The following is a 27,751-nucleotide window of genomic DNA, read 5'->3' on the forward strand; positions in this document are numbered from 1 at the left end:
TCTTGTATGCACGATTGTGTTTTCCTTCTTTTCTTTTCTATCACACAGTGAACTGAACTTTTAAAAGAATGCCTTTTAACATTGGTTCAACTAGTCCATTGTTCAAGCACTAGGTGGCAGAAAGCATCAAGGGTTTTGTCTTTTCTTTGTTTTCTAATTTGTTCCCTAATGGTTTTGTTTTCTAATTTGTTCAGTCAAAGATACAGCACTCAAAAGCTGGAGACTGAGAACAGAACAGGGTTTGGCTATGGAGAGCAATGTGACAGCTGTAAAGTTCTCCAAAACCCTTCCTGAAGAGAGAGAGAGAGAGGGCGGAGCCAAGGCTGCCCTGGTATAATGGACAGTGGAAATGACTTTGGGAAACAGGAGGAAGAGCAGCAGATTAGGCAATGGAAAAGAGGTAGATGAGTCTGCAGAAGGAATGTGGGCATGACAAAGTTCTCAAAAAGGATCCTCCCTAGTTTTCTCAAAGTTCTCAGAAAGGTGGGGGGGGAGGGGGGAGTACTTTCACACCTGCAAGATTCTGTTAATGTAACCTTACAGCAAAAATAGAGCTTGTGCCTCTGTATGCGCTATTTGTCTGCACTACTTGGCAAGGCTGACATCTGGGAGGAGCATCTGGGGAATTCTCTGCCACCAGGCTACAGAAGTACAAGTGCTAAGTCTTTCAATTACATGCAAAGATGGGCTAGTCAATTTCAGGACTTTGCACTCATTTGATCAACACAAAATAGTCTGCAAAAAAGTCATCTACAATTTAAATGGATTCTCCTATAAATTCATTGGCTGAAGTGATAACCAGTAAACTAGCCAGTCAAAACAATCTATTACTTGTAAAAATATTTCAGGACCAGGAAAAGATTGCAATCTTCTACATGTCTACTCAGAAGTAATTTTATTAATAATACACTTATCTTTGAGTTCTTGAACCTTAGTTATCAGTTCCTTTAATTCATTTATATGCACTGTTTTATGTTTATTGCATGTATTAACTGTTGCACATGTTTTTGTTAACTCTTTTGTAAACCACTATCTCTGTATTGATTTGACAGTATGCAAATAGAATAAAAAATGAAAGTTCAATATTCAGAACTAATATTATTAATAATACATTTATCCTTGTATTCCTCACACTTTGATTAGTTATTGGTTGCTTTAATTCATTTCTAACTTCTGCATGTTTTTGTTAACTCTTTTGTAAACTACTATAAGTCTGTACTGATTTGACAGTATGCAATAGAAATGAAAGTTCAATAGGATTTAGTCTTTGAAAAGAATAAGCAATTTAGGTCTGTGCATGCTTTGACAATGATTTGGAAGAAATGATTCGGATGCTTTCATGTAAGCCCAACATCTTTTTATTATTCATTAAAAGAGATGCTTAAAAGAGACGTAGTAAGAAAACAGTATTTCCAAATCATTTTTAAAGTATACACAGTACCTTCCAAATGCATTGCTTCTTTGGTCTCCAAAATTCTCAATAGGACTTTGGTTACTCTGACAATTAATAGTCCAAAACACAGAAAGTTTCTGTTTGAATTGTTGACTTATTTGTAGAACTAAGTGAATCAAACATGTCTTGGGAACCTTCTAAACATACAAAGGGAACAAGACTACAGCCAGCTAAAGAAACGGTGAATGGATTGGTATGTGAGAAATGTTAGTTTTGATAACTAATCAGTTTGTATGGCAAGCATTTAAAAAAAAAAGCAAAATGCATGCAATATAGATCTTAGAAGAGGAATATCTGTCCTTTCTTTTCCAGCACAACTAATGCAACATCTTTTCTCAAAAGGTATTTACCATCTGCGCCATTATACATATTAATAACAATAATGGAATAGATTCAGATTCATGCTTAGATTCAGTGATATCTGCTTGATATTAAATGTTGCATGATTCATGTCAAATTTCCTTTAAACATGACTAAATCTGGATTTCGCCCAATGCTTTAAACTAATCTGAACATGCTATTAAGTAAGTAAAATGAGAATAAGATCCTTTTGAAAAATCTGAATGCATTGTTATTCTTTCATTAGTCTTTGCCGTCTTAATCCCAATGCATTTTTCCAGTCTGGCAAACCCCCCTCAGGAAATATGTTGCCTCGTATTCCTACCTGTGCTCAGCAGCTCTGTCAGACATTGGTCAGATATTGTTGCAGCCAGTGGTGGGACAGGAAGCCTTGGGGATCTCTTGTTCTTGATCGTTGCCCCCTTGGCCTTGGGCCTGTCCCTTCCAGATGGAGGCTGTCCTCTGGCCATGCCAGAAATAGGGCTGCTTGGCAGACTAGGGAGCAGATGTGATGCGTTGAAGGGAGAATGGTATCCAGATGGCAAGTCTATATTGTAACCTGGTATATTCGGGGGGAAACAGACGGTGGAGAGGGATGGGGAAGTAGGACAAGAAAAGAGAGGGGCAGATGGGTAGTGGAATTTGGAGCAAGGGGCTGACAGTGGTGGGCATACTGGCTGTTGGCTGAGCAAAGGGGCTCTGGGCAGGGAGGCCGGACAATAAGATCCATAGTGGTCAAGGCTGAGCCATTTGTTGGGGAGTGTGTAGGGAAGGAGGGGCTTCTGCTTGCGATCAGGACCAAAATTGTTGGGGGAGGTTGAAGGGGAAGGAATGGGAGGGAGCTCAGGGCTGAGGAAGGCACCAGGTGAACCAAGCTGAGCTGGGCAACCACCTGCAGACTGAAAAAGAAAAGAGAGGAGAAAGATGCTGCAGCAGCAAAAAGAAAAAAAGTTAATTAATATATCCTCCCATCTCATTGTTGAAGTGGGCAGCCAACCAGAGCAAGGGAAAAGTGGCACAGTCAAAAAGGGGAAGGCTCCAAGTTCTATCTGACCTTTAGAAACCCAAACTACTACACCCGAAATGCTTTGGCCTTTGCAAGTTTAGTTAGCACTTAGAATAATTCTCCTGATTTGGATTGTTGTAAAATCAGCCCAATTAAGTAAAACAGAACAATGGCTGGCAATTTTTGAGCTTAATCCTGCAATACTCTGGATCTGAATCTTATAAGTGGGAAATAATAGTGGGGCGGTTTATTCATATTTCGGTCACCAAAATATTGCCAGTGTACATACTCCGTTGGAGTCTGTTGTGGCCTGACAGCGGCCAGCAGAGCTGGCAGCAGATTCGGGCAGCGAGGAGGTTAGGGAGGAACATGGGCCAGTCCTGGAGTCTGGGGAAGGCTCTGATGAGTGCTCTGCATTGGAGGCAGAGATGGGACCAGGGCTGCCTGACAGAAATCAGCTGCCTTCGGAGTCAGCCATTAGTGAGGCAGAAGAACAGTTAGAGCCTGTTCCCAGTATGCGCATGCACAGAGTTGCCAGACAAAGGGAACAGCTGAGGAACAAGGGCCAATTTGGGAATAAAGCCACAGGTGGACGGTGAATGGCCCCTCCCCTAGAGTATAAAAGAGGAGTGAAAGGGGAGTGGGGCTTTGCAGGAGACAGTTCATTCTGGCATACTTGCCAAGTATTGCGGGGTCTGAAAGATATCAGCCTGGCCAATCTCCAAGCCTGATAAAAGTCTGTAATTGGGAACTATCTTGAAAGACTGCTGGCTGGGACTTTGTTGGAGAGGAAATTCATTGTAAATTAAATAAAAGGGGGTTGGGACGAGGACTTGGCTTCGTGCTGTTGGGGGAGCCTGGGTCAGAAGAGAGTCCATCCCATTACTAGGGATGAAATAGGCAAGAATTGATCCTTGATCTTCAACCTATTTTCCCCATCCAAATAACACTTTGCACATGAATCTGTTTATTATTCCACATTCAATTTATACTGAGAATTCCTGCAAACGGGCAAATGGCTCCCTCTTAAAGTCTTGATACGGCAGGAACCCTGTGCTGAACCCAGACTTGAGTTGGAAAGGGCAGAAAAATACAAAAGAAGAGAACAGGCCCCCAAATTAAATCAAAACCTAGGACAGAGGATTGGAAAAAGAGATAGCCATCAATCTTGCACACCTGAAGACGAGGGCTGCTCAAGGCAGGAGAACTGGCAGAGCCTGTGGGAAGCAAGGCATTGGAGGGGCTGGGAAGAAGGTTGCTACCACCACTATCAAAAAGGGTGTCTGGCATGGGCACAAAGCAAGGCTGGTCTGTATAGCTCAGAGGGGTTTGTGCAGGCACTGGCCGAGGGCTGGAGAAGAAATCTAGAGGACAAAAGAGAGACTGAGTCAGTTGGACAGTTGGATACACTACAGAACAGTCCAAATTTGACAAGAGGCACACATAATATAGATTCAATCTGCATGTTCCATGCTTTACTTTATTTCTGTAGAATCAAGAGTTATGGAATTATGCAAGTCTCAAAACATTAGGAAGATATTCCAAAACAGAAACACAAAGCAATACGCAGCATTCATTACCTCCTTGCATCATCGCCTCAGGCTATCTCCATCCCATCTCCATAAAAAGGCAGTCCAATTTGAATAATGTTGAGAATACAATATTATTTCCTTTCGAATCATGTATTCAGCTAAGAAACAAAAATCTTCCCAGAAAGATTGAGGAACTCTTTCAACTGGGTAAGAAACACATCATGCGAACAGAAAAATGAATCAATTCAGCAAGCAGGCTAGGGGTGTGGTGGGAAAGCAGCAGTAACGTGATGTCCAAGTTGAACCCTGGATTATACTGTATCTAAATAGAAGTGCTTTACCTGGGAGACACCTTCAGTTTATAAGTTTACCTTCCTTAACCATGGCTCTAGGTTAGGGGTCCCCAAACTTGGCAACTTTAAGACTTGTGGACTTCAACTCCCAGAAATCAACTCCCAGGATAAGTATTATATACAGGACTAGCTCTATACCCGTGCTTCACTACGAAACTATGTGGTCGGGCTTAGTTTTTGGGGAGGAAAATAAGGGGGGGAATTCTTCCTCTGCCTACCAGCATCCATTGGTATTCATCTGGCTAACATCAGAAACTGAAACAGTATTTGTTATGTGAGCAAGAAGGAGACAGCAAGGAGCCTGGGTATGACTTAGCTCAACTGTTCTGTACTACAGCTGCTTGGTGCTTTGAAACTGAAACTCCTCTGTTTGTGTTCTGCATTTGGAACAGATTTCTTTTCAGGTGGGGGTGGGGAGTAGAACTCCTTAGCATCAGAGCATGTTAATAATAATATACGAAATACTAATGCTCTAATGGGCATTTCGAATAATCATTTCTTAGTGAGCACCTAGAAGCCAAGAGGAACATACGCGCGAAATTTCAAGTTTGTAGGCTTTACAGTTCTGGAGATTTTGTGTTGATGCGTGAGTGGTATTTCGCTTTTATATATATAGATTAGGACCAGTCTTTAGTTAATTTAATGTTCAAAGTTATGTGAATGTAGAAAATGTGTGTGTGTGTGTGTGTGTGTGTGTGTGTGAAAGAGAGAGAGAGAGAGAGAGAGAGGAGGTGGCTAATAGACTGAGAGAAGATTCTACCTCCACCCCATTAATGCCTTGCTTCCTTCCTTAGCTCTCTTTCAATTTTAATATTAATATTTATTATTTTAATATCCTACTGTTTTATTCTGTTGTTTTTACTCTATTGTAAGCCACACAGAGTGGCTTCTAGCTGAGATGGGTGGCACAGACATTTAACAAATACATAAATAAATTAGCCCAGTTAAACATTCAGTGAATCCATAGCCACTGAGCTTTAAAAAATTGCATTGCACCCCCTTCCTGATACTGATGGTGCTGCCTTGGAGAAGCCACTGCACTGTTCTCACCTGGCTAGAGGTGTTTGGAAGGCAGCTGGCTGGGTTTTATAGCAGCAGCAGAAGCAGCAGCAACAGCAGCAGCAAAACAGGGACGGTGGCTGCAATTGTGAAACAAGCATTTTTACCACATAGAGAAGCAATCATATGTCAGATCCCACCCATGGGCCACAAAAGTATTAGCCGACACCTTCCAGGGCCCTGACAACAAAAGGGTAATGGATGCCGAGGGATAAAATTGCCACATTTGCAATCTCTCTACTCAAAGAAGATGATAGTTTTGCTCAGGGGTCTCCAACCTGGGCAACTTGAAGACGAATTAACTTCAACTTCCGGAACTCACCAGTCAGCTGCAAGTCTTAAAGTTGCCAAGGTTGGACGCCCCTGCCTGGTCTAGTAAATTACTGGTGAGTTAGCTTTGGAGAACTGAAGGGAAAAGCCTTCTGCTTAAAAAGTGTGCTAAGAATCAAAGCTTCCTTTTAGAGAAGATTCTTGTGGTCTTTTAGGTTTATTTCAATAATAAGCAAATGTGAGTGTATTTCTCCTCTGTGTTAAATAGCAGCAACCCACTGGGCCGATGAAGAAGTGGGGCATCCAATATTATGTAGTCTGGGGCCATACTTGGCCATGGCTGGATACCATACTGGCTGGAGCTAGGACAACAAATGGATGAGGCCAGCAGAAAGACTAACATTATTTCATTTAAACTCACAACTAATTCAAGCTTATGCTTATGAAATGCAGGTGATGCTCCCTGTATTTAATAATTTTCCCCTCTGACATGAGGAAAAAATAATGTAGCAGATCTGTGGGGCTTGCCCTATGGTTGCTTGTGTCCACATGCAACTTAGGAGCCTCAAAATGTAAAACTCCCCCAGTTGTGGAAGAAAACATGACAAGTGTAGGCCTCCCACAAATCCAGGAATGCCTTTTGGTCTGGAGAGAAGGAACCAAACAATCTTTGCTATGAAGAAGGACAAACACCTCCCTGGAGGTATCAAACAGGTCTGCGCCTGCTTTCTGGCGCCTGCTTTGCGTGCAGCCTGTGGCTAACCACATCCCATGGTCTTCCCGAAGCTGAGCCCCGTGACCCAGCTGTGGCTTACTCTCCCTTCCTGTCCCTGCAGCTCTCTCATTTCTGGAGGGTCAGACAGCCCAAACCGCTGCCTTGGCACTTTCAGAGTTGCGTGAAATGGGCATAGTCATTCCGAGCCTGTTTTCTTCCTCAATCCAAAGTGGAAATTTTGAAAACCACAACCCCACATCAAGCACTCTGAAGATTTTTCCACTCAGTGTGTGTGGGGGTTGTTCTTTTTCCGATGTTGATTCCCAATTTTAAATTGACCAACTTCAGTCATTTTTGTGACCTAGAACTTCATTTTTAGCAATATAGAATTGGCATGGGTGAAAACAGGGACTTTGTCACAAGGGGAAGACGCGCATGCAACACACACACACACACACACACACACACACAGGCACGGGAAGATTAAGTGTCTGAGGTTGTATCAACCACTTAGCACATTTATTGGGAACTGCATCTAAAATACTGGTTCAGTTTACGCAGCGGCTAAACTAGTTTGAGGTGCTATAAGGCATGGAAACCCAGGCGCTGCTTTCGCATGTTTTACAAACTAAGGCATCATGTTACAGTATAAAATAATGTGGTTTGTTTGGGCACAATATATAACATGAATTGTGTTTTGCTGAAGTGGGTTTACAGTATGTTTTTAAATTAACTTCACTATCTTGTTAATATAATTACAAAGACCCAAACGCTACCCAAGCAAGTAAGAAACATGTTTATGTGACAAAATCCATTTCTCCAGAATGTGGCAACCGCTAGAGGTAGACCATCCTTTTCATAAGCATACGTGACACAAAAGAACCAAGCGGCTATAAATGTGTCAAAATTTTTCAGCTAAGGCAACTGACCACACTGATCTTGCCAGCTTCTTCAAGTGAGGCCAGCAGTTGTTTTCTAAAGTTGTCTGTTACTAGTAATATACAAGTTAGAACTTTGTGACAAAGCCTAACATTAAGACAACTAACATAAAAAGAGAGTTCAAAATAAACCTTAATTCTTTTTGGTGGCAAAAAATGTTTCACTGAGGCATGCTAGATCTACATAGGGTTTAGGCTTTAATGCATCGTATTAAAAAGATCTGAAAAACCTAAGGTATATTTTTTTGAGAAAATAGCCTCCCTGTTCCCACTGAAGAATTCATAATATATTTATCATAATACATAGGGGGCCATGTGGATTTTACACTGCCAGCTGTTGCTGACAATAGGAGGCAGTGCTCACCGCGCCATTGAGCCAGTGCCGCCCAAAGACATGTGGCCAGCATAATATCACAGAGCGTTGTTACCTTCCCACCAAAGGGGTACCTATTTATATACTTACATTTGCATTCTTTTAAACTGCTAGGTTGGCAGGAGCTGCAGTGAAGATGGGAGCTCACCCCATCACATGGCACTCAGGTCTCAAACCTGGGCTGCTGGTTTTCCAGCTGACAAGCCCGGTGTCTTAACCGCTGAGCCACCAGGCTGCCCCATTATATAATGCATGCAAGTAAATAAATCTCTCCTATAAGATTTATTGGTACTTTTCACTTGTAATACATGTATAACTAACCTTTCAAGAGCAACCTATCTAAAGTTGGACGAGTAAGATTTGCATCTTGTGTCCATAAACTTCTGCTTTAACTCTTAACTCTTTAGAAACATTATAGAATCCAAAACAGATGCAGACAGTTCATCCAACTGGCCTGATCCACATAATGTGCAAAATCAACGACTGAATTCCCACAACACGCTGAACACAGACTACCTGATGGCATTTACTTTTGACTAATGTGCAAACCTATTCAATGTGTTCAGCTTGTCAGCGGTGATGCCATTTTGTGTGGCCTCCTGCTACCTCCTGCTACTTTCAAAATGTCAGCCTCCATGATCACCCAATTGCTTTATTAGTGCCTCCTCAAGAGAGACAAGAGAAGTTTTTAGATAGATGGAGATAATTGTATTCTGACTTTTCCAACGCTGTTTTTGTTGCTACTGTTTATAGATAAAATAGTTGTATTATCATAATCTCTCTTAAATTTCTCTAATTTTGCTCAATGGTTTGGGTGGGGGATTAAACTGTACTACCTATTTCTATTGTGCTGATTGTAATTTTTTTCCTAGTGCAACCTGCCTTAATGGGTGAATAGAAATGTATTCTTTTGATGGCTGGGTCTTAAAATATAATCAATGATAGTTCTTCTGTATGTAATAAAGGATTGGGGTGTGGAAGAATACTCAACACATCATATTCTTCACTGGAACTAGAATTTTTTTGGGTTCCCAATAAATGCATACAATGATTGTTGGGTCACCAACTACTGCTATTGTAATTTTATTTATTTGTATCATAGCTCATTATTGGTTCCTGTCTTCTCTATGATATTTGCAGGGAAGTATATATTTATACTAATATACTATATTAGCCTATAGTATAAGCTATATCAGCGTACAGGTTCAAGCACATGTTACCGATAAAATTCCAAACAAACAATTTAAAATGAGAGTAGGGTAAAATACAATAGTTATAGGATAAAATACAATAATTAAATATGTAAAATAGAATAAAATGACATAAAATTATAATTCTGTATCATCCCTGCAATCTACCCCAATCAGGCCCACATATGCCGATCCTGGTCGGACCATTTTAGTAAGAAATTGTGCTGTATTAAATGTTTTCAGATTCTGGCCACACATGAGATATGTTGTTTTAATATGGGCCTCCTACTGGGCCATACGTTTAATATGCGGATATAGGTACTCATCTCTCGTCCCTTTATACAAACAGCAATCGAATGGTCAGATCTTCTACCTCTTCAGCTCCACATATACATGTACATTCATTGTAGGGGTAGAATGGTATCTCCCAAATCTAACCATTGTATCAAGCTGTTCGAATCTTGCTCAGGTAAATGTCTCCCTGAGATATTTTGGCAATTGTGATTTTAAATAGTTGTCCATTTGGAAGGTGTGTTTATATTTGCTCAGCCATTTCAAGCTATCAGCCTTACTAAGTGTGCCTATGTCGTTTTAAGCTTCTATATCCATGATTCTTTGGGCAACTCTGGTTTGTTTTTGTTTTTTTGTTCTCCAGTTATTTTTAGCGAAGTGCTAAAGGAAACTCCAAGAAAAACCAAACTGCATGCAAAAATATGCATTGAGCTATTTGTATGTACATGTACAACTGCATTACAGAAACAGAACATTATAGAAATTTCCTATCGTGCTCAGGAATGAAATTTCCCCACAATTGGTACTCAAAAAGATGCCTGACGGGATTAGCCATCTTCTGCAGCAATGCAACAAAAAGACTTGTGGCACTTTACATATTGACAAGACTGCAATCAGCACATCTGATATTTAAACAGTTATGCGTTTATAAATTTCTACTCCTTAAGAATATAAGGACTCTTTTGCTTCTGCCAAAAAATAGCTCACTCAAGCAGCACTCCTTCAGTCTCAAGAAGCACCCCTACCCACAAATTTCTCCAACTCTGCATTCTAAATTTACCCACACCCATAATTTATGCAACATTGTAAATGCCCATCCTGATTTTTGACCCCACCAAAATTAATTCCCTCTCTGACAATAGAATACACCCTCACACACACACACACACACGCCCTGTCCAGCTACTTCCTTCTTTCCCCAATCTTTCAAAGCATCCTCCCCCACAATATTTCCTAACATCTGCCCTTCCCCATTGGCACTTACACAAAAATACACTGTAGCTTCTTTTCACATGTAAACACAATACAAGCCATGTTTCAGCTCCCTCCTCTATCAAATTTATAAACGCATTCAACACCCTAATACACAAATGCCCTAATCTTAAGAAATCAATGAATAGATTTTCCCTTTCCCAGGATTGCAGCTTCTTTTACAATTGTAGTACTTAATCATTATTAGCACATGAAGTATTTTTTATTGCTCAAACTGCCCTCTTCCAAAAGAAACATATTATTTGTGTCTACAATAGCCCTCACAGGTAGGCTGCATAAGGGCATATGTGTCTTATTTCCTCATCAAATCCACAGTGAGTTTTTTTTTCTTTATTCCCCTAAATACTTGTTTGATCTGTACCATACAACACAGTGTAATTCTGGGCTTGTTTGTTCAAAAGCCCAGTTATATTCAAAAGCTTTTATTCTTATATAAAAATTGCAACCTACTTCAGAGTAAACATATTTAGGATTGCAGTTGTGCAATTGCATTCAGACATATGCATTAATTATGTCTATTTCATTCTTTATAAATATCCTTTTGCTAGAAGTAAATAATATTTCTATCTTTCCTCCTTCATGACTACAAACTGTCAATATTCTTGGTATGATTTTAAACAAATGACAAGCAACATTGATGAGTTAGGAATATCTTATTTTGCTTTAAATCCTGCTCCCAGTCAAAAAGCACCATTTTCAACTTTGATAGCATATCATTTCCTCTCTCTCCGCATCCCCTGGAGACTAAAATTAATATTAATAATTATAATTAGTATCATTGCAGGTACTACTACTATTACGATACTTTAAGTAAGAGTTTGAACAACAGGCTGAACCGTAAAGAAACTATGTGGACCAAATCAGAAAACAAACCTACCCTTGCGCATGTACAGAGAGTTATTAGGCCTTTAATTGAACTATTTAATTGTGTTATAAAAATGCAGCCATTAACTCTGTAAATTATGTCACTGTAGCTTTTCTTGGTGTACAACTGTCACTTGCAAGCATTAACTGAGAAGGCCAAATATAAACAGATCCTGGCCCTCTCTGTGCTAATTATAGACCGTTCATCTCTCTACTGAATATAAGTTCTCCAGGGTAAGATTTCTCTCTCGCTCATATTATTTTTACACTTTGAAAAAGCAGGATAGGAAGATTATTGGCACTTTTGAACATTGGTATTGGAATGTACTATAATAATAAAAAAAATCATTGAATAAATCAACCCTGGATTCTTATTTGGGGCACAAATGATCTGGCTCAAATTATCCTACTTTAGATACTTTATGCCAAGACCAGTGTGATCTACAAAAGGTTCTAATACTGGGAAAGATGGAAGGAAAGTGAAGAGGACAACCAGCAGCAAGGTAGGTGGACTCAGTTACAGTGGCAATGGCGCACCGTTGGAAGTCCTGAAACAACAGATCGTTATGAGGAAAATCTGTCGACCTTGTCATGAAGAGTTGACAATGACTGGATGGCACATAATCAATCATGTTACTTCGCACAATGCTGGGTAGTTCACACAATCTTAAATGTTTGCATCAATATATTCCATAACTGTACATCTAGTAAAGGAAAAACAGCAACACAATTCACACTTGCTGGCTTTACTCATTTATTTTTATAATTTATATTACACTTTTCTAGGACACTCCAGGTCACGTATTGTGTAAACCATAACATGTCCTACATGAATAACATATTAAGCTTGCCAAAATAACTAACTACTGAATAACAAACTGTTGTAGTTTGCAAAACATGAACTATAGTATATGTTGTGTAAATCCAATTGTGATTTATTCAATAAACAATGCTGCACATCACTCAACACGCCCCAAACTCAACCAAATATGCAGTGTGGTGTGTGAAATCAAATATGGTGTGACAATAAGCACACTCCAAGTCAGACAAGGCTGGGCCTCATCTAAATTTTGCCATTCTTTCCCTATAGCAAAGAAGATTACCTCATGCAATATGGGAAACCCATATTGCTATTAAAGAAATCTATTCACTGGCTTCGAAACTACAGGACAGAGATTTCATGGTATAGCAGCAGATTACACCAGACACAGATAAAGAGTGCAAAAGCTAGCTGTAAGTTTCCATATGGCTCACACATTGTTTCTTTTCTTGCATCAGCCATATCTTCCCTGGTTTTTTTTTTCCAAGATGTTAAAAAAAACAACCCTTTCGATTTCATCCATAATGAAAACAAAACACAAATGCATACGTTCATTACACTTCACTGTTAACGGCCAGTTCATAAAAAGGTTTGGCAAGTATCGGAGCGTGTGGAAACTCAAACACGCCACAGATTGTATGAATAGCTGGGGATCACAGTTACTAAATGTTAGAGGAAACAAGTAGACTGTCCGATATTTAAGAGTCAGTATGAGACCATGGATGATCAATGAATAAACTAAGTTGGCTGTCCCCCTATTTTATTGTTCTGGGAATGTTAAAAGCACTTCTGCCAATTTCTTTCAAAGATGTGGGCAGAATCAGTTGGGAAGCGAGAAAACAAAGTGGTACTAAGGGCTACTTAGCATACTGTCCCCTTTCCAGGGAGGGTCCTCCATTGCAGTGGCTCCTTGCCCCAGAGAGAAGTTTTTGGCTTCTTGAGGAGAAAGGTACACTTTATTTACCACCCCCTGGAGAACAATCTCTCTGAGCTGTCACCATACATTCCAGAATTCCAGGTTCCAAGCAGCTTCTTTCTAGGATTGGAAGGCCCAAGTGAGATAATGTCTAGGAGATATTGTGCTTCAACTATAGCCATGAAGCAGCAGGAATGGAGACAGCTATAGTTTGCCGCCTGAGGGCGAGTGAACTAGGTTGAACTAGGCAAAATTCACTCTATAAAACCCTTAAGAGGTGCAAGATCTCCCCACTGTGCTTTCCTGGTCTCTGGCTACTTGGTTATATGGAGTTATATTTTCACAATCTCACCTCACCTCTGGGGTACAGATGTAGAATCAGATGGCCCAATTCTACAGAAAGAAGAGTACTCAGTACAAGTGCAGAGAACACTTCCTTCTTCCCCTTAGCACCAGCTCTCTCGCAGCCCTTAGGTTTATAGACGAAGGACTGTCTAGGCCAGGGAGCAGGGAGGAGGACTGAATAAAAAGCAAGGATCAACTCTCACCACATCTGCCCCATCATCTCCTACCTGCAGTGGAAGGCCAGCAGCAGTCTGTCACCATCCCCAGAGACTGCCGTGGTCCTGCCATGGGGACTTCTCCATATGGTTCAGGTTCCTCTCTTCTCCAGACATTCAGAGCAGAAAAGGGGGGAGTGGTTCCTCATTCAACAGGGGCCTCTGCCCTTTGACTGACAGGCAGAGGATTCTGTAGCCTGCCTTGGGGACAGAGTTGGTGACCTTACTGCCACTCCTCTGCATTGCAGCAACGTTTTTTGGGGAGCTAACCCAGCTTTTTCCTTGAACTACCCTCCTTCCATAAAAATGTCAAAGAGGCTTTCGGAACATCGAGATAAGAAGGGGGCTTTTTAGAAACATTTTTGGTCCCTGGTACAATGCAGGCTCAATTTAGTCATCCAAGATATTGGGAATATAATCAGGTTAATGTCCACTGTTTAGAGTTTCCAGACAGGATGGGGATTCTGCAGGAAGCAGCCTCAAAACCTTTAGAACAGAGGTCTCCAAACTTGTCAACTTTAAGACATGTGGACTTCAACTCCCAGAATTCCTCAGCCAGATGCTGGCTGAGGAATTCTGGGAGTTGAAGTCCACAAGTCTTAAAGTTGACAAGTTTGGAGACCTCTGCCTTAGAAGAGAATGTAGTTCAGAGACCAGTCCTTTAGTCCTACCTAAAAGAAACAAGGATTAACTGAACACTACAGTCCCTAAAATTCCAGCTGCGAGATAATCTGCCTCTGAGCATGTCTGAAGTGCTTCTCTTCATTGAATTATCTATTTCCCTGATTTTTTTTTTATTACTCCTGAGGATTGAGCTTAACAAAAGACCTAAATCATGCCCTTATTTACTGACTTTCCTTGTATATTTTTAAATTAACTTTTGGAATACAGCCAACACAATTGTCCCCATCATCACTTTATCTTCACACCCAAAAAAGCATCATCAATTTCTATGCATCAAGACTGATGTTAAGAACAATAGCATTCAAAAAATGTTGGTAGATTCTAACTCCTCCTTAATTAAAATAATTGGCACAATAATATTAGCTGCACCTGGGTCTCAAATATCCTGCACTACATAGCTAAGACCACAGCGGTGGATCAAAATCAGTTTACTCATTTTAAGAGTTGTCATGTTAATGGCTATTTTTGCTGTCACCTTTCCACTGAAAGCCACCTGGATAGAAACACAGTCAACAAATTTCTAAATGTTAAATGTTTTAAATGGTAAATGTTTAACATTTAAATGTTAAGTTTAACATTTAAATGTTAATTTTTTTAACAACTCTTCTAAGTTGGTGACAGTACAGATCATAGTCATCTTAAAGCAAGGAAAGAAGGATAACTTTTCCTTAGGGCTTTGACTCAAATGCATATACTATTGTGTTTATTAAAACTAAAATAATTAATTGACAACACCTGTAATGAGATTTCAATTCCACCCACAATTTTACCTCTTGAATTGTATCATCGTTCAAAGGAATCCATGACCTTTATGGTTCGCAGTCACTCCAAGAGGATCCATCTCTCCTCCCAAACCAGGTGCTTTCTAGGTGTATTGGGAGCCCAGTTCCAATGATTCTAAGCCAATATGTGCTTTCTGGGAATTATATTACAAGATTATGGTGGATTGCCGGGATGGGGGTGGGGTGTTATCTGAATTAGAGCCTGCCAACCTCAAGGAAGAACACTACCTTCCTGGCACCTTTACCTCTGGTTGAGTAGGCACAGTATAGTAAAGCCAATATTACTTGATGGCTTGGTTCTCACAATGTGCTAAGATAACAGCTGGTTTTTCCACAATTTTCTGAACCCCAAAATACCTGACCCCCCCCCTCCCTTTCAACCTAGTCAGCATATTGTACAAAACCGGTCATGAGTTTCTGCAATAGGATGCTTGAGAAAGGGTTTCATGGTAAAGTAACTCGCACAAAACCAGCCCGAGCCAAGGGGATTGTTTTTCTATTCCTTGGTTCCTAAGAGTTTCCTAAATTCAGAAGCACGTAAAAGGAGTGACGTGACCCTCCTCCAGCCCCCATTTTCCTTTTTCAGTGCTTCATTTGCTCTTTGGCTGCTTTCTGGTCTGCAGGCCCCAAGCACCCCCTCCTCAGAAATTTCCTATTTCTTGAGTAGAAACTTTTCCTTCCGCTCTGAGTAGCCCCTGGCATGGTTCCACATTCATGTAACACAAGTTATATCTGGGGAACTGTTAAAAGTGGAGGCTGGAGAGCCATCTGTCAGGGATGCTTTAAATTGGATTTCGGCATCTAAAGTGGGATTGGAGTTGAGGACTCTCCTCCTCCTCCTCCTCCTCCTCCTCCTTTCCCCCATTTCCAGCAAATTGAGAAAATGTGACATCTTAATAGAACTGAAGGGCCCTAGAATGGAAGCTTTTGCTGAGGCCGTGAATGCGCCTCACAGATCATAACCACCAAATTTCTCCCACGATCTCTTCCGCTTCCCCCAGATATAGTCTGGTTCCTACCAGATATCTCCATGAAATCATCAAGATTTGGCTGTAGCGGAGCCAGGTCTGGTTGGATCATGTCAGCGTTGCCAACGTAAGCTGTAAGAGAGAGGAAAGGCAAGCAAAGGTTTACCATAGAACTCATGCGGCTCTATGAGTTTTAATGCAGCCAGCTAAATTTCTCTACTTGAAGAGTTATACCTCTATAGCTATTCTGCTTTGCCTAGCCAAGAAGAAAACACTGCCCCTGTTCATGGAGGTTCTAATTACAGCCCAACTAAAGAACTGCCTTGCTGTGTCAGATCCAGCGGTGGGCTGCAATTTTTTAAACAACCGGTTCTCTGGCTGGATAGGTGTGGCCAGTTGGTCATGTGACTGGGTGGGTGATGTCATTCATCACACCCAGCCTCTTTTCCCAGCCACTCGCCTCAAAGGCAGAGGTAGGATTCAGCCGGTTGGGGCTAATCCCACCACTGGCTGGCCCTCCACCTGCCCATTTTTCAGCCTGGTTTTTTGGCCATTCTCAGGCTGTTTTTTGAGCCATTTTTGGATTGTTTTCAGGCCATTTTGGGGGCCATTTTCAGGCTGTTTTTCAGACCATTTTGAGCCATTTTCAGGCCATTTTCTGTGCCATTTTTCAGGCCATTTTCAGGAAGTTTTATGGGCATTTTCAGGCTGTTTTCCTGGGCATTTTCAGGCTGTTTTCAGGGCCATTTTTGGCCCAGAAACTGGCCAAAAACAGGTCAAAAAACAAGCAGCGGTGGGGCCAGCCAGTGGTGGGATTTGCCGATTCGCCGAACTGCGCACAATCTTAACTAACCAGTGAGAACCGGCAGCAGCCCACCTCTGGTCAGATTTACTTATGTCTCTTCCCGGATGATCATGAATAGGACAAACCAGAAACGTTTCATGCTTCTAGTGTTCAGGCACCAATCTATATACCCTTTCAATACTTGCATCTGCACTCAGCAAGACTTTTGCTTGTTGCCATCTGCTCCTCCCACATAGACACGTAGCTTTCAAAAGCGAAAGGTGAAGAGCAGCAGAAGCAGATATTTATGCAGCTCATACAACTGCAGACTCTTGGTGTTTAGTCATGCAGAAAGAGAGGAAGGAAAGGAAAGAGATTTTGAAGAGCGGAATCTGCTCAAGGGCCTTTGGACCAGACTAGATGACCTGAGCAGAGAACTTTAGGCCCTTGGATGAATGGGTTCTCTGTCCTCATTCTAAATAAATGTTTCTCAGTCTCAGCAACTTTAAGATGTGTATCATCAACTCCTAAAATGTCCCATGCTGGCTGGGGAATTCTGGAAGCCGAAGTCCACATATCTTAAATTTGGTATGATTGAGAAACACTGTTCTCTAATTACCTGTTTAGAAAAGGACAAAGTAATCTAGACCAACTTATTACTGCCTTGCGAAATGAAAAGCCACCTGTCTACCAGATTTCAGAAAATAGCTTATTGCTTCTATTGAGGGATGTTGTGTTTGCAAGCTTTGTATACTTGATCTGCTGTCCTTCAAGTTAGTGGGTGTCATTAATGTGCGTGAATCTAAGAACCCTGTTCTTGAAGCAAACTACAAGTCCACATAATTCAGAATTCTCTGCTCCTAATAAGTAGTCTCTGCTGCTGCTAGCTCTAACAAATATATAGGTAGGCCTTGCCTACCAACTGTCTTGTTCAGCAGCTGTTTGAACTTACAACAATGTTGAAAAAGTAACTTTATTACTAGTCCTCACATATACGACAATTACAGCATCCCTGCAGTCAAATGATCAACATTTGCATGCTTAACAATAGGTTTCTGACAAACAGTAAATGGAGAACAGCAGTAAGACCACAGATTGTGGTCACCTGGTGTTTTGCTCATTTCTCTATTGAAATTGTCAATATTGCCTGAATAAATCCCTTTAAGGGTTTATAGTTTATGACTGGGACTACCCCTATGACTAATTATTTGATCCTGTGGTTCAGTGAGGACACGAGGATTTGTGAGATTAAGCATGTTGTTAAACATTATTATTAAAACAATAAAGAGAAATAATGCTTCTGGAAGCATACTTTACAAAATGCTTACTTTATTGCTTTTTAATGTTATATAATTAAAAGCTAACTGTCATAAACTGCTTTTTTTTTATCCTCTGGGACTCAGTGCCATTTATATATCATATATTTTTTTCAGGAAGAATGGCCAAGAGCATGGTGGTGCAGTGTTTAGAATGTAGTATTGCAGGCTAATTCAGCCCACTGCTAGGAGTTCGATTCTCACTGGCTCAATATCCTTCCAATGTCGATAAAATGAGGACCGAGATTGTTGGAGGCTATAAACTGACTCTGTAAACCACTTAAAGAATGCTATAAAAAAACCATGAAGCAATATATACATTTAAGTACTATTGCTATTGTTATTTTGGAGTAGTGATAGTAAGTCAAGGAAAACATCAATCCCATGTGACAGCTATTAAAAAGTTAACTTCATGTTATAGATGTTTCAAAAAGACATTGAAAATAAAACTAACAATGCTTTATTAAAACCTGTAGTAGGAATTGGAATACTGCATGGTTTTGGTCACAATTTCTTTAAAAAGTGGCAGAATTATAAACAATACAGAAGAAAGCAACTCAAATGTGCACAGGTTGGTAACTTCCTATGAAAAAAAGTACAATATGTAAGAATGTGTTAAGGGGGGAAAGTGTAAGCGGAATGTGGTCAAGTAAATTAAAAGTATGCATGTGGCAGGGACAACTACTCAGAGTCAAAAGATAGAGATGGATGGGGGAAAATTCAGTATGGAAAAAAAGGAAGAAGTATTTCACAAAGCTATACTATGAATTTCTATTGTGGTGATAACCAAAACCATTAAAGTCTTTAAAAGCCACGAGACCTTGTCATGGAAGATAAAGCTATCAAAAGTTATTAGTTAGAATATCTTTATTATTACCTACTGATTGTTGTCAATGCATTTCTTGGTCCCAATTATTGGAAGGGTACCGTGATACTCATACCTTAAAGGTGAGCTTCCAACAACTTTTAGTTGTTTTTTGGGGAGGGACCAGGATTATGGGCTAATGGAGTATTTGGTCTGATCAAACTCTCATGAATATCATCTCACCGGCTTGTGAACTCCCTAAGAGTCCCTGGCTCACCACAACACTGAATGCAAAATTAGAGGGACCACTGCTCTGCTCTAACATAGCAGGAAAAAAATTCTTTAGACTGTCCCAAAGCCAGCAGCGATAGACACCAGAATTACCTTCCTCTGATGATGATTGAGGGGGACAGTTGCCCTGAGTCATGGTGAACAGTGTGTCTGAGATGTCTGAGAGGAAGCTGTCCATATCAAAGAGCTGCCTTCCCTCCTCCTCTTCCTCCTCCTTATCCCGCAGCAGCATTGGCACCACATTGGAGAAGAGCTGGTTGCACCAATTCTCTGTTGATTGCCAAGGTACGTCTTCCTGCATAGGAGAGACATGAATCTTCAGCGGGGATGTCAACCCGGATCCCTTTTACAGTGAAGAGCTTACAAGCAGCTCCAAATGTATTCGACTAGATTCTCTTCACTCACCGGCTTTGGGCTGGGAACTTCCCCTTCCCGGCTAAACCTGTGGAGCTGTAAGAGAAATGCTACATTAGACTTGGATTTCAATGGAAGAATAACACCTGTTCTGGCTGGAGCTCTTAAAAGACAATGAAAAGTCACCTTCCTCTCAGTGGGAGTGAAAGTGACAGGTAGTTTGAATCATGCTAATAAGGACAATGCTGGAGACTCTTAAATAAGGGAGGGGGCTCTAGTGGTTCCTAATATTCTTTCAGTTAATCTCTGATATCCTTAAGATACAAGGATGTGCAACCTTGTATCTCCTGTGCTGGATAAGCAACCTCCTTCTTGCATTATACAGGTAGTCCTCGACTTACGACCACAATTGAGTCCAAAATTTCTCTTACTAAGTGAGACATTTGTTAAGTGACTTTTGCCCCATTTTACAACCCTTTTTGTTACAGTTGTTAAAGGAATCACTGCAGTTGTTAAGTTAGGGACACGGTTGTTAAGTGAATCTGGCTTCCCCATTGACTTTGCTTTTATGACACTACTGCCATCATACATATGACTATGAGTCAGTTGTGAAGCATCAAAAAGATGTTGAGACTCTAGAAAAAGTACAGAGAAGAGCAACCAGGATGATTAGGGGACTGGAGACTAAAACATACAATGAACGGTTGCAGAAACTGGGGCTTGGCTAGTCTAGTAAAGAGAAGGACCAGGGGAGACATGATAGAGGTCTTCCAATATTTGAGGGGCTGCCACAGGGAGGAAGGGGTCAATCTATTTTCTCAAGCTCCTGTAGGCCAGACAAGGAATAATGGATGGAAACTGAACAAGGAGAGATTTAACCTGGAAATAAGGAGAAATTTTCTGACAGTGAGAACAATCAACCAATGGAACAGCTTGCCCTCAGAAGTTGTGGGAGCGCCATCACTTGAGACTTTCAAGAAGAGATTGGACTGCCATCTGTCAGAAATGGTGTAGGGTCTCCCGTTTGGGTGGGGGGTTGGACTAGATGACCTACAAGGTCCCTTCCAACTCTGATTATAGTTATCTGTTATCAGGAATTTGATCACATGGCCATGGGGATGCTACAAAGTTTATAAGTGTGAAAAACAGTTGTAAGTCACTTATTCCAGTGCTGTTGTAACTTTGAGCGGTCACTAAATGAACTGTTGTAAGTCGAGGACCGCCTATATTTTGGAATCTCTACAGAAAAAAAATCTTGCTCCTCTGAAAGGAAGGAAAAACTGTGTGATTCTGCTCCTGCATGTATTATCACTTCTGTATCAAGCCAACAAAGAACTAATGTATCAGATGAGTTCATCTGATGATTTTCTAACCATCCTTTCAGAAGTAAGGAAATTTAGTGTTAACACCAAGAGGCAATTTGACCAGTGATTGTCAGTGCAAATGCACTGCACAGCCACAATGCATTGACAAACCACTAGGTGGTGTTTTTTTTTTACAGTTATTGCTTCAAGGTAGCTTAAGGGAAAAATAGAACTACTTTAAGAAGCTAAAACATTCATTGATTAAAGCTTGTACTTTCTTTTTTAAACCATGGCTGATCAGGGCTAAGCTTCAAGAGTGGGTTTCCAATGCAATCAGGATGCATTTGAAGTCATAATGGTTGACATAAGTAGCAAGAACATAGTAAGAGAAGGGATTATTTAAGGATGTTATGTTGTCCAATGGAATACATTAAAGAGAGGTCATTCTTTGTGCATTTTCAGAATCCATATATTTGTTATTTTTTCTAACATAGGCCTGTAGTGCCATTGCTGATGAAATGCCATCATCAGTACCCAAAAGATCATTATCACAATCATTGTCATCACCACCAAGCCCTAGGCAAAAACAACAACAACAACCAAACAGCCTAAAGGAGAAAGCTCCAATCAATTTAGATCTGAATATGCTTGCTTTGACATTGTTGTCCTGTGATATCCCATTTCATCCAATTGAAGGTTACAAACAGAATAATTTTAGTAGTACAGTATACAGATAATAACATAATAATAAGAACAGCTTTGCTAGTCCAGCAGTGCTGAAGCAAAAATTTCAGAGCCAAAAATTTTGATCTCTTGTCAATCTTGGGAAAGGTCAACTGTGGGCATATGACTATTATTAAGTGTTGTACCTGGTGATTCTTGACTCTTGACGAATGTATCTTTTCTGTTATGTACACTGAAAGCATATGCACCAAGACAAATTCCTTGTGTGTCCAATCACACTTGGCCAATAAAGAATTCTATTCTACTCTATTGCTAATCAAAGACCACTTAAGCCCCTAGGTGGAGCTGCTACCCTACTCATGATTTAGAGTTGACTTGATTCTTTCCATTACTTTTAGTCCTTTTTTGTCAACCTGTCATCAGCAAATGGTGAATGGCAGATAGCAATCAGGTGACATCAGGGCGTATCTGAGGATAAATATGAAGTCTATATTTTTCTATCCACCCAGCAGGTCAGCTTGGTAACATTGTGGGGAGAAAGGGAGACAAATCCGTACTCTTTTCTTGTAGTAGGTCCGCCATTTGTGATACTCTTTCATTACCACCTCAATTCGTCGCTTCCAGTAGTTTCCCTCCAGCACAACAGCCTGAGAAGGAAGACAACAAATCAAGAAGAAGAATAAATTGAAAGAAAAATAATAATGAAAGCCTCATTTTTTTACTCATTTTTTAAATTGCAATTTTCCAAGTTCAGCCTGGCTTTGGGGATGATAAACCATTTTAATATTAACATGTATTTATCAATGTGACTGAAGGGAAAGATATTTAAATGGATTGGTCTCCAACACAATACTAAACCATGGTTTGGCTTAATCATATCTTGCTGAGTGGATTAAAATGGATGAGATCACATCACAGTAAACTATAAATCATGGCTTTTAAATAGGGTATCTGGGATCATACAACAGTCGAGGAATAGAAATAACCATTTCATGACATAGCACAGTAAAAGGAAGATGGAAGGGGAAAAAAGCATAAGGAAAGACTGACCACCTTCACAAGATGTTCTTGTTTTCCGTGTCTGATAAATTAATAATTTTGGGAATTTATTCAATATTACCCCACTCAATTCCCAGCAACTCTGAGTGGTTCTAAGGCAGGGGTTCCCAACCTGGGGTGCGAGACGATATTCCAGGGGGTGCAAGAAAAGTCCAGGTAAATAATAGGATATTGGCTATATGTTGGCATTTTTATTTTCAGGGGGTGCGAGGTGCGAGTGAAATTTCTTTAGGGGTGCGGGGCGAAAAACAGGTTGGGAAACACTGTTCTAAGGACTCCCAACACTTGGTTAGTTTTAACTTTGATCATTTGTGATTTATATATGTTATATGAACTCTGTTGTTTGATTTGTAGAGAATGTATTTTGCAATCCAAAAAAGTTGCATTTTTGATTCAGCAATCAGATTGTGTGTTGCATGAAACCTGCGGAAATATCAAAAGGTGGGTTTTTTTTTCAAATGGCAAGTGAACTTTCTTGAATTTTTTTTTTTTTTTTGAAGTCAAGGCACTTCTTGGATGAGAAGTAAAACATCTTTAAGAAAAATCAAGAAAGTCCCGTTGGTGTTTGAAAAAAACAAACCCCACCTTTTGGGACAACCATGACCTGGATGACTGAGAACCTTCATAGACAAAGCCACATGATCTAAGTGACACAGTCAAATATGTTGTGTGAACCTTGTTGACTTTTCCTAACACCCAGCTTACCAAACCTATAGGGAAATAAGTGGTAAAGCCTGGAGGCAGAGTTAAAAGAGAGAGCAGCCTAGAATCTCTACATAGCCACAAACAAACTAAGTCCAGCCCTTCCCCGCTTGGATTCTGTTCACCCTTATCTAATTTCTAGCAGGTGCTAACCATTAGTTGAGAATTTACCTGTGCATAGGCATAAGTAGCAATAAATCTGTTTAATTGGACCTTCACATGTGGACCTGATCTTTCATGCCTGACAAAACTGTACCCTCAGCATAGTCTATATACGCACACACACAAACACACACGATATGGAGAAAATGCTACACCACTTACTTCTGGTTTTCGGTGCTCATCTGCTTCAGACCCATCCAGAGGAGTAACAAATCCACAAACAGAGGTCTTCCTGCGTTCCACATCTGTGTAAAGAAACCATGACAGTAAATATTTCATTGTCCAGTCAAGCTGAGGAGGCACAGGTATTCCTGCTACTTCTCAGTATCTGTTTTATGAGATGACCATGTCATTTGCTCTGTCCCCACCCTCTCTATGATGACCCAGGGTGGGATACCAAACAAACACAGTCACAGAAAACCTGTGAAGCCCCTTTTATTCCTTCACTTTGCTTCCAAGCTCCAAATATCCTTGACGGAAAACAAAAAACTCCCACACAAACAGTTACAAGAAGGAAGGAAAAAAGCAACACAAACCAGGCAAGAGAAGGGCTGGAGGCAGGGGTGGGATTCAATTTTTTTAACAACCAGTTCTGTGGGTGTGGCTTAGTTGGTGGGTGTGGTTTGGTGGTAATGTGATTGGCTGGGCATGGCCAACTCAACATCACTCACATCGAGGCATGCATCTCCTCGCCTGGCCTCTCATGACTGTGGGGATGCTGCAATAGTCGTAAGTGTGAAAAATGGTTATAAGTCACTTTTTTCAGTGCCATTGTAACTTCGAATGGTCACTCCACACAAGCAAAGTACCAGCAAAGGAGGGAAAAAAGACTCCAGAGAAGTTCCGGAGACAGGAAGTTTAGTCCTGCCAAGAATGTAAAAAGGGTTAACGGAGAGCCAGTTTCTGTAAGCAACACCAGAATGTTTCCTTCCTGCCTTCCTTACAGGATTAGGCCAGTAATTTCTTCTAACAACCGCTTCCCCGAACTGCTTAGAATGTTAACAACCGGTTCTAGAGAATAGGTGCGAACCTGTAGAATCCCACCCCTGGCTGGAGGATGTCCACAGATAACAGAACACACACTAGGAAGGATGCCAAACACAGAGAGGAACCACAAACTAGAGATATTTCCACGCTTTTTTTTCCAGCGTTCGCCCATATGCAGGTCCGTCCTCTTATTCAGTTGTCACAGCTGCAGCCCATGAAGAGGATTAAGGCCCTCTCCTCCCGAGTAGACCACATCTCTCCCTTATCCTCTCCTCCCTGCCTGCCCTAGGATGGAGAGGGGATGGGCCTGGGTCCTCCTCTGACTGCCCAGCCAGGCTCTGCCTTTCCCCAGCCTCCTCCACAACCTCCGGAGCCACACTTCCACTCCCTGTTGGCTGTTCCTCCTCTCCCTCAGAGTCAGTCTCAACCAGGGGCATGACATTCTCTTTCGTCTCCCCTCCAAAAATATATTAAAGCAGAAAAGATAGAGCTGTTGCTCAAGTCTTCATAATGCAAGCAGAAGGACATGTAGAAATGTTCCCCCCCACCAGTGCAGTTTGGATTACCACCCCCATTATCCTCGGTCATGGTGGCTGAGACTACTTGGACTTGCAGCCTAAAATATCTGCTGGGTACCAAATTATGGGGTGGGGGGAAAACATACTTCACTGTTTCTGTATCCCCCCCATTTGCCATTTACCAGTCATGAGCTTCTTTTAGGCTAATGGTCATTACAATATCTACAGCTGGACTGACATCCCTGATTCCTGTTCCCAGCTAGATGATGACAAAGAGGGTCCCTTAATCTAAGTGCTTTGTTTATATAAGAAAAAAGATGCCTGAGGCTAGATATGATGCTGTGGAATAGACTAATAGTGGTGTGGTTGTATCATTTGGATGAGGAAAACTTCTAGGACACTATTGTCAGCAATTTGCAGGGCCATAGCAAACTTTAAGGTAGGGTAGGGTTGGAAGGGAAGGGAGGGGAAGGAGGATCTGAGAGCAATGCTGGGACATGGTTCCAGAAACAATGGAAGAAGCATAATTTAAAAAGCCCCGATATCTTGGTATTGGTAAATATGATTTAGAGGCATCATGTATTCAAATACATTGGGCAGGAAGAATATTCTCATCAGCAAGGTAGAAACAAAGTTAGTTTGCAAGGACAAAAAGGTACGAGGAAGTACAATGAATCATTCTGATGTAATCTAGATTTTTCCTTCTCTACAATTTGTCTTCCTGGTAATTTCTCACTTGTTACAATTTTGTTTTATATCATATTGCTTACTCTAAAATGTAATATTTTGATAGATATGTCTAAATATGCCTAGACTTATTCATTTACTTTCGCAAAAGCCCAAGTTCCTTCTTTAGGACTGAAAAATTGTTTTTCAGATTTTTAATAAAATCAAAATCCAACTTTAGAAAAACCCTCACAAAATCTAAATTTACTTGCACAGTACTTGGATCTAAAATGTTTTTCAGATGTGGACAATGCAAACACTGAAGCCCATCCCTGGAGAGTAAGTCTGGGCTCCTATCTACTGAAGCTGAGTTGAATTCCCAACCATCTGCCCCACCTCAACCCTCTCCCCATCTCCCTCCCTATTCCCCAAACTCACACTGGATGTACCAAGCTCTCCAAATAGCATTGTTGAGGCGGATCTTGTCCCGACAAAGTATTTGTAATCCTTTGAAATTCTTCCACTTGGGAGATACCAGCTTCTCACTGAAATGTCAAGGAAGATGACATGGATTTAAAGAGAGGGGAACAGATAAACCCCAGTTCCTTTTCTTAACCAAGTTTGTAAGTCTTTGAATTTATCCAATATCATTTTAACAAGGCTGATGGAACTATAATTATATTTATGAGTAATCATTTGCTAGGAGGACAACTACAAATTGAGCAGTCATGAACAGAGGCGGTATTCCTTGTTTAAATATGGTTGTCTTCATGCCCTGTTGATGGGCTTGCTAGAGGCATTTAGTTGATTGGTGATGGAGACAACTAGAGCTGATGAATTCTTGGTCTGATTAAACAAGGCATTTTAAAGCAGTTTTTATTAGTTTATAATATAGCATATAAAGAAAATACAAAAGTAAATAGTAAAGAAAATAGGGAAGGGGAAAGGGAGGGGGGAAAAGGGAGGAAAGAAAAAAAAGGCATTGACTTCCTTTGGTGCAGTAGAATAAGGCATTAACATCAAACCTCAACTTTTTGACTTTTACATAATAGTATAAACTAGACATTTCTATAACAACGTATCTATCTAATCGGTAAAACCTAAAATCAAAGTTTTATTTTTTTTCCACCACAAGCACAAAGTCCAGAAGCAGTTTCCAAGTAGAAATACATGTATTTGTATTTCTTCTTTGATCAAAACAGTCAATTTAGCCATTTCAGCCAACTCCATCAATTTTTGCAGCCATTTATCAATAGTGGAGATAGACATGACCTTCCATTTCTGTGCATAAAATAATCTTGCTGCTGTCAACATATATCGCATCAAAGTTCTGAATTTTTTTTCCAGGTCTTTTTCCATTAAACCCAAAAGAAAAAGTCTCTGATGTTCTCATTATATTCGCTTTAAGAATTTTCTGTATTAAGATATGTATCCTACTCCAATATTTCTTTGCTTTATCACACGTCCACCATAAATGATAAAAAAGTCCCTTCTTTACATTTACATTTCCAACATTCATTTGAAATGCCTTGATACCTTCTGGGCAACTTATGATTGAACAAGGCATTTGAAATGTACTATTTTATGTTTTTAAAATTTGAAAACTTAATAAAGTTATTTTTTAAAAATGAAATGTACCGTTGAATATCAGCTTTGGATCCCAGATCAGAATTTCTATGAAGCAGCCTACCTTTCAGCTGTGGATGCTGAAGACAAACAGTAATAGAATCGCATTATCATGTGTGCATCCTTACAGGCATTTAATTGGAAGCCAGACGTTCAATTAGTGGATCTTTGATTCATAGAAGGGCTTTCTGTCCTTTACACTTATTTGTAAAGGTTCACTTTTGGTAAGATGGGTGGCATGCAAGTTGGTAAATAAATGAACCATGTACAAATCATTATATAACCCTGCAAGATAGGTCACTATTATGACGAAGTGGCAAATGGCACATTGTCACTTCTACTGCAACATGATAGGGAAATATTATTTTGTTGCCTTCACTGGGTTGC

The 27,751-nt window shown here is 40.4% G+C and overlaps 1 protein-coding gene across 2 annotated transcripts in view; it reads right to left on the reverse strand.

Moving 5' to 3' along the window:
* MLXIPL (MLX interacting protein like) overlaps positions 1-27,751 on the reverse strand; it is a 53,636-nt gene that overhangs the window by 10,401 nt on the left and 15,484 nt on the right. For both annotated transcript variants that reach the window (XM_026671666.2, XM_026671665.2), the window contains exons 2-9: positions 26,177-26,283; positions 23,730-23,812; positions 22,202-22,291; positions 19,708-19,752; positions 19,396-19,597; positions 16,158-16,238; positions 3,975-4,162; positions 2,118-2,691 (exon numbers count right to left, since the gene is read on the reverse strand). In XM_026671666.2, the coding sequence (XP_026527451.2) occupies positions 2,118-2,691; positions 3,975-4,162; positions 16,158-16,238; positions 19,396-19,597; positions 19,708-19,752; positions 22,202-22,291; positions 23,730-23,812; positions 26,177-26,283 (1,370 nt within the window). The remainder of the gene's footprint in view (positions 1-2,117; positions 2,692-3,974; positions 4,163-16,157; positions 16,239-19,395; positions 19,598-19,707; positions 19,753-22,201; positions 22,292-23,729; positions 23,813-26,176; positions 26,284-27,751) is intronic.

This window comes from Notechis scutatus, chromosome 1 (genome assembly GCF_049901735.1).
Source record: "Notechis scutatus isolate UNSWTSFEM ecotype Mainland chromosome 1, rNotScu1.2, whole genome shotgun sequence".
Taxonomy (NCBI): domain Eukaryota; kingdom Metazoa; phylum Chordata; class Lepidosauria; order Squamata; family Elapidae; genus Notechis; species Notechis scutatus.